The following is an 18,052-nucleotide window of genomic DNA, read 5'->3' on the forward strand; positions in this document are numbered from 1 at the left end:
GATTCATTTTGAAACACCATTAGGAGAAGACAAGGCAGTGATGACTGAAAGATTTTTTAAACAGTGTTCTGACTGTGGGAGATTCTTTAGGACAATACCCCCATTTTTCTTTCAGAGCCAATTTTCAGCTTATTAGGTGCAGACAGCAGCAAGTACATTCAAATTAAGCTGTTTAAAAGGAAGACTGAGAAAGGAAAAGAAAACTTGGATTAGAAGAAAAGCATGAAAATATCAATTGACTATGAGCAGGGCCGTTAAAGAAAAGAAAAAAAAGAACATCAGCTTTCTAATAAGGCACAAAAAACTTCTCTCTCAGACTTCAGCTAAACTGAAGAAAGCACTTGAAAAACATTATTTAAAGGCAGAAAACTTGGCCTAGGGTTTGCTTGAGGGTGCACAAATAATGAAAGTAGAAGAAGGAATCAGAGAGTTAACTGGAAAAATATGGCGTAATTTTCTTTGTGGGTTACAATTACAAATATCAGATTATCAATTTGGTTATCAATTTTGCGTATGGCCAAGCAGATGGAAATGGTCGAGAGGCAGCATGGCTCTACTGAAACATGTACCCTCACAGACACCAACCACATCACACAACATTTCAAGTCCTTTTTGGGCGTTTGTGTGATCATAAATCCTTTCAGACAGACGAACATGCAGAGAAGTGGTGGACTCTGCTTACACCAGATTTCGGGGACCATGCTGCCTCTCTGCCACTTCCATCTGTTTGGCCTTACACGAACTCCATCTCATCTAATTCCCAGAGCGAATACCAGACCATTCTGCTGCTTGCAGTATGCTACATTAATCACACAGCCTGTAAGACACAAGGAACACACAGCATGTGGTCAGAGGCATTACATTTGTCAGTACATTCTACCATGACAATAATGCATTTCTGGACACATATTAAAAGAACCTTTTTTTCTTCATTTCCAGTCAGGAATTGGTCCCTGCAGTTTGTTAATTTTGTTCAATGTGTATATAGTTTTCAAACACACTATCGAGATCATATGTATATATATGTCTGCTTGTGTCTGTGTATGTGCAAATGGATATGTGTGTGTGTGCGAGTGTACACCTGTCCTTTTTTCCCCCTAAGGTAGGTCTTTCTGCTCCCGGGATTGGAATGACTCCTTACCCTCTCCCTTAATACCCACATCCTTTAGTCTTTCCCTCTCCTTCCCTCTTTCCTGACGAAGCAACCGTTGGTTGCGAAAGCTAGAATTTTGTTTTAAAAAGTAGAAAGAAACTTCCACATGAGAAAAATATATTAAAAACAAAGATTCCAAGACTTCCCAAGCGGGAAAGTGCCAGTAGACAGGCACAATAAAAAAACACACAAACACACACACAAAATTTCGAGCTTTCGCAACTGACGGTTGCTTCGTCAGGAAAGAGGGCAGGAGAAGGAAAGATGAAAGGATGTGGGTTTTAAGGGTGAGGGTAAGGAGTCATTCCAATCCCGGGAGCGGAAAGACTTACCTTAGGGGGAAAAAAGAATAGGTATATACTCGCACACACACACACACACACACACACACACACACACACACACATATATCCATCCATACATATACAGACACAAGCAGACATATTTAAAGGCAAAGAGTTTGGGCAGAGATGTCAGTCGAGGCGGAAGTGCAGAGGCAAAGATGATGTTGTATGACAGGTGAGGTATGAGTGGCGGTAACTTGAAATTAGCGGAGATTGAGGCCTGGTGGATAACGAGAAGAGAGGATATACTGAAGGGCAAGTTCCCATCTGCGGAGTTCGGATAGGTTGGTGTTGGTGGGAAGTATCCAGATAACCCGGACGGTGTAACACTGTGCCAAGATGTGCTGGCCGTGCACCAAGACATGTTTAGCCACAGAGTGATCTTCATCACCAACAAACACTGTCTGCCTGTGTCGATTCATGCGAATGGACAGTTTGTTGTTGGTCATTCCGACATAGAAAGCATCACAGTGTAGGCAGGTCAGTTGGTAAATCACGTAGGTGCTTTCACACATGGCTCTGCCTTTGATCGTGTACACCTTCCGGGTTACAGGACTGGAGTAGGTGGTGGTGGGAGGGTGCCTAGGACAGGTTTTCCACCGGGGGTGGTTACAAGGGTAGGAGCCAGAGGGTAGGGAAGGTGGTTTGTGGATTTCATAGGGATGAACCAAGAGGTTACGAAGGTTAAGTGGACGGCGGAAAGACACTCTTGGTGGAGTGGGGAGGATTTCATGAAGGATGAATCTCATTTCGGGGCAGGATTTTAGGAAGTCGTGTCCCTGCTGGAGAGCCACATTCAAAGTCTGATCCAGTACCGGGAAGTATCCTGTCACAAGTGGGGCACTTTTGGGGTTCTTCTGTGAGAGGTTCTGGGTTTGAGGGGATGAGGAAGTGACTCTAGCTATTTGCTTCTGTACCAGGTCAGGAGGGTAGTTGCGGGATGCGAAAGCTGTTTTCAGGTTATTGGTGTAATGGTTCAGGGATTCAGGACTGGAGCAGATTCGTTTGCCATGAAGGCCTAGGCTGTAGGGAAGGGACCGTTTGATATGGAATGGGTGGCAGCTGTCATAATGGAGGTACTGTTGCTTGATGGTGGGTTTGATGTGGATGGATGTGTGAAGCTGGCCATTGGACAGATGGAGGTCAAGGAAAGTGGCATGGGATTTGGAGTAGGACCAGGTGAATCTGATGGAACCAAAGGAGTTGAGGTTGGAGAGGAAATTCTGGAGTTCGTCTTCACCGTGAGTCCAGATCATGAAGATGTCATCAATAAATCTGTACCAAACTTTGGGTTGGCAGGCTTGGGTAACCAAGAAGGCTTCCTCTAACGACCCATAAATAGGTTGGCATACGAGGGGGCCATCCTGGTACCTACGGCTGTTCCCTTTAATTGTTGGTATGTCTGGCCTTCAAAAGTGAAGAAGTTCTGGGTCAGGACGAAGCTGGCTAAGGTGATGAGGAAGGAGGTTTACGGTAGGGTGGCAGGTGATCGGCGTGGAAGGAAGTGCTCCATTGCAGCGAGGCCCTGGATGTGCGGGATATTTGTGTACAGGGAAGTGGCATCATTGGTTACAAGGATGGTTTCCGGGGGTAACAGATTGGGTAAGGATTCCAGGCATTCGAGAAAGTGGTTGGTTTCTTTGACGAAGGATGGGAGACTGCATGTAATGGGTTGAAGGTGTTGATCTACGTAGGCAGAGATACGTTTTGTGGGGGCTTGGTAACCAGCTACAATAGGCGGCCGGGATGTTTGGGTTTGTGAATTTTAGGAAGTAGGTAGAAGGTAGGAGTGTGAGGTGTCGGTGGTGTCAGGAGTTTGATGGAGTCAGGTGAAAGGTTTCATAGGGGGGCTAAGGTTCTGAGGATTCCTTGAAGCTCCGCCTGGACATCAGGAATGGGATTACCTTGGGAAACTTAATATGTAGAGTTGTCTGATAGTTGACACAGTCTCTCAGCCACATACTCCCGACGATCAAGTACCACGGTCGTCGAACCCTTGTCAGCCGGAAGAATGACGATGGATCGGTCAGCTTTCAGATCACGGATAGCCTGGGCTTCGGCTGTGGTGATGTTGGGAGTAGGATTAAGGTTTTTCAAGAAAGATTGAGAGGCAAGGCTGGAAGTGAGAAATTCCTGGAAGGTTTGGAGAGGGTGATTTTGAGAAAGAGGAGGTGGGTCCCACTGTGACGGAGGACGGTACTGTCCCAGGCACGGTTCAATTTGGATAGTGTCTTGGGGAGTTGGATAATTAGGAGTGGGATCAGGATTATTTTTCTTTGTGGCAAAGTGATATTTCCAGCAGAGTGTAGGACAGTAAATCTTTGACAAGGGCAGTTTGGTTGAATCTGGGAGTGGGGCTGAAGGTGAGGCCTTTGGATAGGACAGAGGTTTCGGATTGGGAGAGAGGTTTGGAGGAAAGGTTAACTACTGAATTGGGGTGTTGTGCTTCCAGATTGTGTTGACTAGAATTTTGAGGTGTTGGGGGGAGTGGAGCTGCAAGTGGGAAATTGAGTAAATTGGAGAGACTGGGTCTGTGTGCAATGAGAGGAGGTTGAGGTTTGTTGGAAAGGTTGTGGAGGGTGAGTGAGTTGCCTTTCCGGAGGTGGGAAACCAGGAGATTGGATCGTTTTTTGAAGTGGAGGGTGGCATGCTGTTCTAATTTGCGGTTGGCCTGTAGGAGGATGCTATGAACAGCCGGTGTGGATGTGGGAGAGGAAAGATTGAGGACTTTGATTTGGGATAGGAGTTGAAGGGTGTGTTCATTGGCCGAGTCGATGTATAGGTGAAGGATTAGGCGGGTGAGGGCTATGGATTGTGCAGTTTGGAACTGGTATGAGGACTGATGGAAAGAAGTATTGCAGCCAGAGATGGGAACTTTAAGTGTGAGGCCTTTGGGGGTAATGCCAAATGTCAGACAAGCCTTAGTAAATAAAATATGGGAGCGTAATCTGGCTAGGATGTGTTTGTGTGTTTTTTTTATTGTGCCTGTTGTCTACCAGCACTTTCCCACTTGGTAAGTCTTGGAATCTTTGTTTTGAATATATTTTTCCCATGTGGAAGTTTCTTTCTATTTTATTTACATCATTAATTTGAACCCAACAATTACGTTTGTTTTTGTCTCTGTTGCATTTCGAAATATTTTCTATCATCTTACTTTCTCTTTTTGTTTGTACAAGTAATTTCACTTTGTGTTCATCTTTCCTTTTTCCGTAATCTACCCTACATTTTATCCTGCCTAATTATACTCAATAATACGTAAATTACTTCCAAACCATAACCTAAAAATTTTTAACGCTTTCAACATTACCGCTGCTATAAAATCCACTGTTCCAAGTTTACAAACATTTTGTGTAAACTCGTGAATACTACTTCACAGCTTGAGTTCCTTTCATCCATTAAACAACCATCTCAGCTATTTCCAACAACTTTCGTTTTATTTCCATTCCCGTTTTTCCCACATAACCGATCATTTTTTTAGCAGCTTCCCACAGGTTTAAACGTTATTATTTCTTCGTCAGACAATTGTTAGCCTCATTTTCATAATCTGCCAGTACATAACCAGTCCTTTCAATACATTTACACGCAGTTTTTTCGAAATTTTCCTGAAATTCCCCACCCTTTAACGTGTTTTAGAGACAACACAACTACCTAACCTTTGCACCCATTGTTGTTCACCAATCTAAGTTCTGCACAGGATCAACATAGCTCATCTCAAACCAACACTTTTTCGACTTTTTTCACACCTTTATCTCTCCCTATATATATATATATATATATATATATATATATATATATATATATATATATATATATATATATTTTCACTTTAACCTCATGTTACCCTTTCCACCTTCTAATACCATGTCAACTTCACAACATCCCTACAACGACCCCATTAAATTTTATTTACATTCCCTCCACAAACATGCCTTCACCCTAGCCAGATTACGCTCCCATATTTTATTTACTAAGGCTTGTCTGACATTTGGCATTACCCCCAAAGGCCTCACACTTAAAGTTCCCATCTCTGGCTGCAATACTTCTTTCCATCAGTCCTTATACCAGTTCCAAACTGCACAATCCATAGCCCTCACCCGCCTAATCCTTCACCTATACATCGACTCGGCCAATGAACACACCATTCAACTCCTATCCCAAATCAAAGTCCTCAATCTTTCCTCTCCCACATCCACACCGGCTGTTCATAGCATCCTCCTACAGGCCAACCGCAAATTAGAACAGCATGCCACCCTCCACTTCAAAAAACGATCCAATCTCCTGGTTTCCCACCTCCGGAAAGGCAACTCACTCACCCTCCACAACCTTTCCAACAAACCTCAACCTCCTCTCATTGCACACAGACCCAGTCTCTCCAATTTACTCAATTTCCCACTTGCAGCTCCACTCCCCCCAACACCTCAAAATTCTAGTCAACACAATCTGGAAGCACAACACCCCAATTCAGTAGTTAACCTTTCCTCCAAACCTCTCTCCCAATCCGAAACCTCTGTCCTATCCAAAGGCCTCACCTTCAGCCCCACTCCCAGATTCAACCAAACTGCCCTTGTCAAAGATTTACTGTCCTACACTCTGCTGGAAATATCACTTTGCCACAAAGAAAAATAATCCTGATCCCACTCCTAATTATCCAACTCCCCAAGACACTATCCAAATTGAACCGTGCCTGGAACAGTACCGTCCTCCATCACAGCGGGACCCACCTCCTCTTTCTCAAAATTACCCTCTCCAAACCTTCCAGGAATTTCTCACTTCCAGCCTTGCCTCTCAATCTTTCTTGAAAAACCTTAATCCTACTCCCAACATCACCACAGCCGAAGCCCAGGCTATCAGTGATCTGAAAGCTGACCGATCCATCGTCATCCTTCCGGCTGACTAGGGTTCGACGACCATGGTACTTGATCGTCGGGAGTATGTGGCTGAGGGACTGTGTCAACTTACAGACAACTCTACAAAGTTTGCCAAGGTAATCCCATTCCTGATGTCCAGGTGGAGCTTCAAGGAGTCCTCAGAACCTTAGGCCCCCTACGAAACTTTCACCTGACTCCATCAAACTCCTGACACCACCGACACCTCGCACTCCTACCTTCTACCTACTTCCTAAAATTCACAAACCCAAACATCCCAGCCGCCCCATTGTATCTGGTTACCAAGCCCCCACAGAACGTATCTCTGCCTACGTAGATCAACACCTTCAACCCATTACATGCAGTCTCCCATCCTTCATCAAAGACACCAACCACTTTCTCGAATGCCTGGAATCCTTACCCAGTCTGTTACCCCCGGAAACCATCCTTGTAACCAATGATGCCACTTCCCTGTACACAAATATCCCGCACGTCCAGGGCCTCGCTGCAATGGAGCACTTCCTTCCACGCCGATCACCTGCCACCCTACCGTAAACCTCTTTCCTCATCACCTTAGCCAGCTTCGTCCTGACCCACAACTTCTTCACTTTTGAAGGCCAGACATACCAACAATTAAAGGGAACAGCCGTAGGTACCAGGATGGCCCCCTCGTATGCCAACCTATTTATGGGTCGTTAGAGGAAGCCTTCTTGGTTACCCAAGCCTGCCAACCCAAAGTTTGGTACAGATTTATTGATGACATCTTCATGATCTGGACTCACGGTGAAGACGAACTCCAGAATTTCCTCTCCAACCTCAACTCCTTTGGTTCCATCAGATTCACCTGGTCCTACTCCAAATCCCATGCCACTTTCCTTGACCTCCATCTGTCCAATGGCCAGCTTCACACATCCATCCACATCAAACCCACCATCAAGCAACAGTACCTCCATTATGACAGCTGCCACCCATTCCACATCAAACGGTCCCTTCCCTACAGCCTAGGCCTTCATGGCAAACGAATCTGCTCCAGTCCTGAATCCCTGAACCATTACACCAATAACCTGAAAACAGCTTTCGCATCCCGCAACTACCCTCCCGACCTGGTACAGAAGCAAATAGCTAGAGTCACTTCCTCATCCCCTCAAACCCAGAACCTCTCACAGAAGAACCCCAAAAGTGCCCCTCTTGTGACAGGATACTTCCCGGGACTTCATCAGACTCTAAATGTGGCTCTCCAGCAGGGACACGACTTCCTAAAATCTTGCCCCGAAATGAGATCCATCCTTCATGAAATCCTCCCCACTCCACCAAGAGTGTCTTTCCGCCGTCCACTTAACCTTCGTAACCTCTTGGTTCATCCCTATGAAATCCACAAACCACCTTCCCTACCCTCTGGCTCCTACCCTTGTAACCATCCCCGGTGGAAAACCTGTCCTAGGCACCCTCCCACCACCACCTACTCCAGTCCTGTAACCCGGAAGGTGTACACGATCAAAGGCAGAGCCATGTATGACAGCACCCACGTGATTTACCAACTGACCTGCCTACGCTGTGACGCTCTCTATGTGGGAATGACCAGCAAAAAACTGTCCATTCCCATCAATGGACACAGGCAGACAGTGTTTGTTGGTGATGAAGATCACTCTGTGGCTAAACATGCCTTGGTGCACGGCCAGCACATCTTGGCACAGTGTTACAGCGTCCGGGTTATCTGGATACTTCCCACCAACACCAACCTATCCGAACTCCGGAGATGGGAACTTGCCCTTCAATATATCCTCTTTTCTCGTTATCCACCAGGCCTCAATCTCCGCTAATTTCAAGTTGCCGCCACTCATACCTCACCTGTCATTCAACATCATCTTTGCCTCTGCACTTCCGCCTCAACTGACATCTCTGCCCAAACTCTTTGCCTTTAAATGTGTCTGCTTGTGTCTGTATATGTATGGATGTATATGTGTGTGTGTGTGTGTGCGAGTATATACCTATCCTTTTTTCCCCCTAAGGTCTTTCCGCTCCCGGGATTGGAATGACTCCTTACCCTCGCCCTTAAAACCCACATCCTTTCATCTTTCCTTCTCCTTCCCTCTTTCCTGACGAAGCAACCGTCAGTTGCGGAAGCTCGAAATTTTGTGTGTGTGTTTGTGTGTTTTTTTATTGTGCCTGTCTACTGGCGCTTTCCCGCTTGGTAAGTCTTGGAATCTTTGTTTATAATATATTTTTCTCATGTGGAAGTTTCTTTCTATTGTATGTGCGGATGGATGTGTGTACGTGTGCACGAGTGTACACCTGTCCTTTTTTCCCCCTAAGGGAAGTCTTTCCGCTCCCGAGGTTGGAATGACTCCTTACCCTCTCCCTTAAAACCCACATCCTGTCGTCTTTCCCTCTCCTTCCCTCTTTCCTGAAGAAGCAACCATCGGTTGCGAAAGCTAGTAATTCTGTGTGTGTGTGTTTGTGTGTTTTGTTCATTGTGCCTGTCTGCCAGCACTTTCCCGCTTGGTAAGTCTTGGAATCTTTGCTTTTAATGTATTTTTCCCATGTGGAAGTTTCTTTCTATTACATAAACATTCCACGTGGGAAAAATATATCTACAAACAAAGTTGCTGTGACTTACCAAACAAAAACGCTGGCAAGGCGATAGATACACAAACATACACACAAAATTCAAGCTTTCGCAACCCACGGTTGCTTCGTCAGGAAAGAGGGAAGGAGAGGGAAAGATGAAAGGATGTGGATTTTAAGGGAGAGGGTAAGGAGTCATTCCAATCCCGGGAGCGGTAAGACTTACCCCTTTTCTCAACTCGTTGAAATTGTTCAGCGATGAATGAGGTATCGTTAGAAAGGTTTTTCAACTGATTTCTGATGCTGCATGCCAGTCTTTCATTAAAACTGGCTGTTTGTGTAATATTTCAACATAGAAGAGAGTTTTTACTATCATAAGCAAAACGGCATCATAGATGCTCAACTTCATACTTATATTTTATGAAGCTAACTTATTAGTCATGTGTAAGAGATTTCCTTTTCATATAACCTTACTACAAATAGCATTTTATTTGTTTTAAGGCACCTATTAGCTGTACCACTTGTATACAGCATTGTCATAATAATGACCATGACCTCTGTGGTAGTCCACTATCTCTACCGTTCATACAAGTTGACTTTTCCAAAAAAAAAAATGCACTCTCTGGAACAACAAATACATTTGTCACTGTTGCCTTGAGTTGTGATTTACCTACTACCAATAGAGGATTTACCTATTTCTAATAAAGGCTAACATGCCTACTGTAACTGAAAACATTCATCAACTTAGAGTTGTGGGTTGTGTGGTGCTACTGTCAGTCCCTGATCTCTGCTCATTATACAAGTTGGGACAAACATTCCGAGTGCAAAACACATTTTTGGCCACATAGAAATTTATATATCCAGGGATGTAACATAAATTCATGATTATCATTTTATATTAAAAACAAAGATTCCAAGACTTACCAAGCGGGAAAGCGCTTTCCCGCTTGGTAAGTCTTGGAATCTTTGTTTTTAATATATTTTTCCCATGTGGAAGTTTCTTTCTGTTTGATTATCATTTTATGTAATTTGGTTCATTTTTAAAGATGTTTTCTCGTCTTTCCCACAACTACGCTTATCCCAAAAACTGCACTTATTCAAAATACTGTTATTGATTAAAACTATAAAAGTTGTTAAGTTTTGCGTGGGTCATCTGATATCTAAGGAAAGCACTCACATTAGTGTATAAGCAACCATTCTTTTCACAGACCACATTTGAATAAAATGAACTCAAATATAATGGCACTAAGGACAGTATGTTGTACAAAAAGCACACCCTCTCATGCACTTCAAAGTGATCTGCAAAGCAGAGATATATGGGACACTGGGATACCAACATATGATATTAATTTCACCACTATGTACTTCACCATGAAGGACTGATGATGTTTTGTACAAGAACAAATCAATTTCCTGTGATTTTTACTGGAGAAGTTTAGTCTTCTCAACTGAAGATGATATATTCATACTCCGTACATCTATAAGCGATTGGGGGCAACCAATACCATTGTGAGAACTATTCCTTTTAGTTCCATCCATAGGTAGTTGTTGCCTGTGACATCCATAGGTAGTTGTTGCCTGTGCTACTTGCATGTTCACCAGATATAACAACAACATATTATTATTGCGTGTAAAAGTGTTTATATATTTAAACTGCAGAAAGAAAAAAATGAAGATATCTCCACATTAAAATCAAGCAATGTGTTATCCAATGTGTGAGGAGTTATTTTTATAGTTTTCACAGTCAGTGGAACTCCTAGTTTGATTATTATCTGGTTATCTATTTTGCTCTGACATGTTTGTGTTACTAATGACTACATGTCATAGTTTTCTGATTATCTGATTTTAATTTTTTTTAGGTTTGAGGAACAAGGACTGTTATCAGATCTTCGAGCACACATGCGACAATTGATTATTGCTGCCCTAAAAGGGACTCAACTGGCTCCACAAGCTGGCCATAGTATGCATCAGAACACATCTCCTAAAATACAAGCAATTAATTTACTTGTAGCAGAGTTTTTGCTTCTGCAAGAGTGTCATTACACACTTTCTGTCTTCACAAGCGAAGTGCCACTTTTGAGAAATCTTCCAGAATTTTCTCCATCACTTAAAGATGCAGCTAAAAACAAACTAGATACCAAGAAGAGTGGTGAAGTACATGCTAGTGCCTCTAGACTCCAGGAGCGCCGTGTGTGGGATATACTAGAAGCACTAGGTTTTGCTCCTGATTCAAGTGCAGGAAAAGCAGTATTCAAATCATATCAAGAAAATAATGGTGAACCACTTCTTACATGTCTCATACGTTCAGTATCCAAAGTTGTTAGACATGAGAGAAAGAATGAGAAACCTCTCACAGAAATTGAGGAGAATATTTCAGTTCCTGATAGTGACTCAGTTTTGCTGATTACTGAAAGTTCTATCACAGAGAATGACAAAAATGATAAAAAACTGTCAGTTGTACACGATATCCTCCAGAAACTCAATGTGAAGCCAAAGTACATGAAAAGACTAGAAAATGAAATAAAGAGGTATGCTAAATCTTCTTTTTGGAGAAGATTTTGAACAGGTTTGTTTATATTAATAATATTGTTGACTTTTACATTTGTGATCATATTCTATAAAGGTGGAATTTTATTGTTTTCTTCTTTGGATACTAATAGTTTAATTTTTCGGGCCTTCTAATATTAAGTCAATGTACATTTTGATTTTCATTTTCTTGTAAAAACAAACATAGATACTGTAATTAGTTGGCAAAATATCACTTAAGCTGTACTGTTTGATATGGATACAGACAGGGTAATTACAGTAAATGCTTACACAGAGGTGTAAAGATTGGTTTGTCACCTGTTACACTGTTGCATCATGTGTTTGAAAAGGTCACTTTTAATGTTTTAGAGGAGAGGCTACTTGCACGGCTAATTACAAAAGCCCTTCAGTGTGACCACAGCATTCCAATAATTCTAAACCTTTGTACTACAACTATTTAGGAAAAACTATCCATAAAACAAAACTGCATATCAACTATTTACTGTACATAGTAAAAAAACTCTACAACTTGGACAGTACTTGAGGTATAAAGGATATTCTTGGATTTCAACAGAATGTGAGAAGCACCCTGAATGAAACTTAAGAATTTTGATTATGAATACAAGAAAGTAAAAGAACAAATTAAATAATAGAGATGTGTTAAGCACATCAAAATATTTGATGAAAATATAATACGAATAAGTAAAAAGAATTACTTTTCAAGTGGTATCAGGAGATGCGAAAGCCTATGGAGCTAATTGTTCTTTCATCTGACTGAAGGGTTGAAGGGAAAGGAAGAGGGATGAAGGAAAATGAGTAGTGAGGTTTAGGAAATGTGAAGAGTTAAGGAAAAGTTATACAGAACCCAAGGTCATGGGTGACATGCTGGACAGGATGAGAAGGTGCGTGCACTGGATGAGATTTCGAAATATGAGAATGTACAGGTGGAAATAGGGGAATAAACAAGACAGAGATAACTCAAAAACATCATTATAGAGTCCAAAAGAGAGGGAAATTAAGTGCAGTATACACGTTAGACAAGAATGGGGGTCCTGAAAAACAGACTGGTCAGAAAACAAAAAAAAATTAGAAAAATAATGGTGAGTGAAGGCAAGGAATAGTTATTTAAAAGAAGAGACCGTAGAAATGGATATAAATTAGGCCAGTTGGGTGATGAGAACTAATCACATGTTGTAAAGTCAGTTCTCACCAGCAGAGTTGTGAGAACTAGTGTCAGGAGGAGGAATCCAATTGGCACATAAGGTGAAACAGGCACTGAGGTCAAGACTGTCGTGTTGTAGAGTGCAATTTTACACTGTGGAACAGGATGTCATGTGTTACTAGTTTACAACCTCTGTCCATGCACTTTAATCCTAACTGATAACTTGATTGTAGTCATAACAATGTAGAAGACCTTCTCTTTTTGATAGTATATGTCTTTCCAGTTGGTAGATTGTGGTAGGAGAGTGCTGAACATTACCTCAACGAATGCCTACCTGATTCTAAACATGTCTTCCTTCCTTCTCACTTTAATGAACTTTCGTACTTACCAGTAACTACTTCACCCTTGAGGGGCAGACATCCAAACATATTAGGAGTGCAGCCATGGGAACCAAGATCACTCCTTTCTAATGCCAACCTTTTCAATGGATCCGAAGGCCTTCAGCCTTTGGCTTGGTTTAGATATATTGATGATACCTCTGCCACATGCACTCATGGTGAGGCTGATCTGTTGAAATCTTTGGAATCCCAAAATACATTCTTCCAATTAAATTTCACTTGTTTAGAAAAGATATTTGTATGGTGCAAAAATTGGCAATTGACTCTAAATAATGAAAAGTGTGTAGTCATCCACATTTGGCGTGGACAACATTAAAACAAAGGCATTTCTCATTGTGGCAAGATCTTCTCACAAAATTTCAGTCAACAACTTTCTCCTCCAAGTGTGAAAATATTTTAGTGAAATACAAAGAAATGATCATCATAATAAAATAAGGGAAATCAGAGCTTTTTTTGTGCTATTCAAGAATGGAGTAATAGAGAATGATTGTGAAGGTGGTTCAGTGAACCCTCTGCCAGACACTTAAATGTGATTTGCAGAGTTTCCATGTAGTGTAGATGAAGACCTCATGTTACTTACCATGATGCTGACTTCATAATCACAAAGGTTCAGCTACACACTCCTGCTCTCCTTAAACTTACAAACAAAGAAACAAGAGTGCTTACATTTTGATAACTGCTACCATTTTCATGTCAAACTTTCCCTCCTCTACAACCTTGGCATTCAAGGCAAACATAATTGTCCAGAAGCAGACTGAAATGAGATCCATTCTGTATGATAATTTGTGCACCCCATCAAGAATAGCTTTTTGTGCTCCCCACTCTCAATCTGGCAGTATCCTGGTCAGACACTATGCTTGTTCTAAACCCATTTCCATACCTCTGGCTTTTACACCTGTAATTATTCCTGCTGTAAAACTTTCCCTATGCACCATCCTACTGCCACTTACACCAGCCCCATAACTGGAAAAACATACTCTCAAAGGGAGAACCACCTATGAGAACATGTTGTGTACCAGCTGCTATGTAAAAATGGTCTTCTGCATTGGTATGACTACCACCAAGTTATCAAATAGGGTGAAGGAGCATACATTGAGGGCGTATACTAGCAATATGTAATACCTTGTTGCAGAGCACTCTGTGCAACATGACAACCATGACCTCAGTGCCTGTTTTGCCAGATGTATGAATTGGAGTCCTCCTCCTGACACCAGTTTGCCAGAACTCTGCAGTTGGGAACTGACTTTACAACATGTGCTTGGTTGGCCTAATTTATGTTCATTTCTGTGGTATCAGCATTTGTTTTCAGTAACTATTGCTTGTCTACCATGTATAATGCACTTTATTTTCATCCCTTATCCTTCCTTATCCCTTCATCCTCTGTCTTCCACCTTTACGTTCTTGAATTTTCAAATCTCGTCCTTTGCAAGCACCAAGAATCCGTGTTCGCCCCCCCCCCCCCCCCCCCTCCATCCAGAAAGTCTCCACATGACCTTTTTTAAATAACCTCTGGTTAGTATTCCCACCAGCAAACATCACAATGGGGACAGATGAGATGGCATGAGTAGTGCAGTGGAATAGTGTGGAAACCTGCTATGGAGGGTGTATGCAATGTATAGTGTGGGCAGACAGAAGTGTTTACCTGTGGGAGGCAGTGAGCTAACCGGGCCACTGCTTTGCTGAATTCAGCCACCACAGACCTCGCCTTGCACTTCGTGCCAAGTGGTGTTGCTAAGTGCTCAGCAGTCAGATGCCCATAAATTATTTTCATTAAAATATTTCTCATAAATTATGGAGTTTTAGCTGTCACTTCCAGTGGACACTAGCTAATGTTATATTAATGCAGGCTCTAGTTGTTAATAACTATTATAATGTACTGAATGATGTAATACTTTGACAGAATCAAAAATGTATGCTAAGGTTACTGCCAACATCAAACCAACAGGGAATATTTCTAACATCAAGAAACTTGATATTATGTTGATAAGATTTAATAGAACATAGAGTCAAATATACTGAACTACATTTTATTAAGCAAATTACAGAGCTGTGCAAACTATAAAATTTCCACTGCTATTAGTCTCATCTAGTATGACCTGTGTAGCTAGTCAAAACAACTTATTTTACAAACAAAATGTGTCTGAGTATTTACTGCACAGTTCGACCTTCTTTCTGGTACCATTTGTTCTCCATTAATTGTCTGCCTCCTGTATATTTGACACTATCTGCTAGTGTCTAATGCTGTAAAGCTTCAAGGGAAATATACCTTTGTTTGTATAGGAATATTATGAAAATATTCACTCAAGTCACTAGATCATGTATCAATTGACTTGGCATATTGAGCAGCAACACAAAAAATCAGTACTAAAATGACTGCTAAGACTGACTGACTTGGAACAGTGTTGCGATGGAACATAACAGTGTGAGTCTTCAAGCTCTTGAGCCATAATTATAATGAGAGAAAAACAAAATCGTGCATGACAATATTTCACATCCATAAATGTCAACCTGTCGCATAAAAATGTAGAAGGTGATGGTAAAGCTTTTAGCAGCTATGGAAAGTGGAAAATAACTGCAGTAAATTGGCAAGTATATCCAGATACTCTTTGAAATGGATTTCCCTGTTCTATAATGAACTACATATTTAAATGAGCCTTCCTGGCACTGCTTTAGTTGTAGAATGACATTTGAATGTGGATTTCCACCTTTTAGTTGCTGGGCTTTGTCTCTTTACCCATCTCACTGAGCTTTACAGTCCAGCATATGGCATGTTCTGTGATGTGGCTAATCAATTCAGTGCTGTATTATTTCATAAAGTTTGCTAATTCTGCGTGGACAACTGAGTATAGAGAAGTTTGTGATCTGGAAGACTCGACTTCTGCACAGCTCGTGAGTTGTGTTCGTATAGTTCATTGAGAGATAACAGTTCATAAATGACAGAAATCTACTTACTAAGTTCTGGTTGGACAAAATTTAGTTCTGGTTGGACAAAATTTTGGTTTGACATGTCTGACATTTCCATATTCTCCAAAAATACAGACACCCTTGAAGTGCAATAGACACGTGCTAAAGGTAACCATTAAAACAACATGCAACTGCTAGAAGCTAGTCTATATTAGGTGTGTGAGAAAAGTAATGAGACTGATTTTTTATCTACCAAAGTTTTTATGTTTTTCAAACAACAATATTGTCACCTTCAGAGTAGTTCCCTTCAGCAGCTATTCATTGGTTCAGTTGTCTTTCCTGTTCTTGGTAGCACCACTGAAACGTTTCAACTGGTAGGGCCTTTAACATGTCAGTCACATTCTTTTGAATGTTCTCCAGAGTCCCAAAATGACATCTTTTTAAGACATTTTAAATTTCAGCACAAGAAGTCACAAGGATTAAGATCAGGTCAATAGGGGGGCTGTGGAACAACAGGAATGTCTCTTTCTTCATAAAACAGTTGACTGACTGTTTGTCCTGTAGGAACAAATTCTTTATGCAAGTGGAGGGATAAGTTCTTTATGCACAATACTTCTACTGTAAAAAAGCAAATCAGGAAAGCATTGTTTTGATCTTAAATTTGCTCATTTGAGGTTTTTTTGTTCGAGGAGATGTCTCAGTGTGCCACCTGTCACTTAGCAGCTTTCTCAGGATTGAACTAAAAAAATCTAGGATTCATTACCTTTGATCGCACGACTGAACCATTTGTGGTCATTGACAGTCTTCTCAAGAAACCAACGCACATGTTTCCTCAATTGTCCCTCTGCTCAGTTGTGAGGTTATTTGGTACCATTTTGGCACACACCTTTTGCATGTGCAAAACTTTAGTAAAAATTTGATGTATGGTGAAACTGTGTAAGTTTAACAGATCACCATTATCCTTACTGTTAAACGTCAGTTTGATCTCGCAAGGGCGTGCATGCCTTCAACGTTTTCATTGGTCTTTTAAGTTGAAGGTCTCCCTGAGCCAGGTTCATCTTCAACATGCCCTCAGCCTTCCAAAAATCATTTGTGGCAGCAATAAGCTTGTGCTCTTGATAAAGAACGCCCCCTGTAGGCCTGTTTCAAATTTTCACAGGTCGCACTAATGAGTCCTCCAAGTTCAACACGAAACATGATGGCATAACATTGCTCTAAATTCTGCTGTTCCATTTTCGCAATGCACAACAAAAACACAACTTCACTGATGGCACTTTCAAAAATCATATGATGGTTGTATAGAGCTGAAACTCGGACTGACCTTCTGGAAGGGACAAACTCACGGGTCTGCACAAGTAGAGCAACACGGCATTGCTGGATTGCTCACAGTGTTCAGTCCTTTCTCACACACCTTGTAAGCATGGTAATTGTTGGTCCAAATAGCAGTCCCAGGAGTACTGTGGAAATAGCCAAAGTCCATTCACAGCATAGGGACATAAGGCCAAATGGGAAGGCATAGGGACATAAGGCCAAATGGGAAGCCTAATACAGTGAAACCTCACATAATGAGCACCTCCCATAACATGCAATTTGCATAACAAGCAAAACAGATTGTAAAAAAGTGACATACTTAATGGGCAATGTTTTGCATACTGAATGATGATTTAGTGTGACATCACTAGCTCTTTGTGTGTGGCAAGGGAAATGTTCGATAGTATGAGCACCTTTCATTGTCAGCAGTTGCATATGAGTAATGTCTTTAGCATGTACAGCAGTCTGGCTGTAGTGCTCTTTCTGCTACCATCTTGGTGCAGCTGTGATCACACATTTTTCTAAACTTTTGTTCATACAGTGTATTTTGTGTGAAAATTGTAATAACCTTCGCAGAAATGTCCCTGAAGGTAAAGCTGCAAGAAGACAACCATAAGAGAAAGAAAATGACCTTAGAAATGAAATGTAAAATTATTGAAAAACGTGAACATGGTTTGAGTGTTGCTGATTTAACACGCACATACAAACCAGCTATATTAGCTATTTGCACTACTCTCAAGAACAAGGACAAGATGAAGAAGATAGATGCTTCAAAGTGACTGACAAGAGTATCTAAACAACAGTTTCATGTTCTGGACGATGTT

The 18,052-nt window shown here is 41.5% G+C and overlaps 1 protein-coding gene across 1 annotated transcript in view; it reads left to right on the top strand.

Moving 5' to 3' along the window:
- The window catches only part of LOC126281572 (uncharacterized), a 146,213-nt gene that overhangs the window by 27,218 nt on the left and 100,943 nt on the right, over positions 1 to 18,052 (top strand). The window contains exon 2 of the mRNA XM_049980645.1: positions 10,787 to 11,455. Coding sequence (XP_049836602.1) covers positions 10,787 to 11,455 — 669 coding nt within the window. The remainder of the gene's footprint in view (positions 1 to 10,786; positions 11,456 to 18,052) is intronic.

This window comes from Schistocerca gregaria, chromosome 7, assembly GCF_023897955.1.
Source record: "Schistocerca gregaria isolate iqSchGreg1 chromosome 7, iqSchGreg1.2, whole genome shotgun sequence".
Lineage (NCBI taxonomy): Eukaryota > Metazoa > Arthropoda > Insecta > Orthoptera > Acrididae > Schistocerca > Schistocerca gregaria.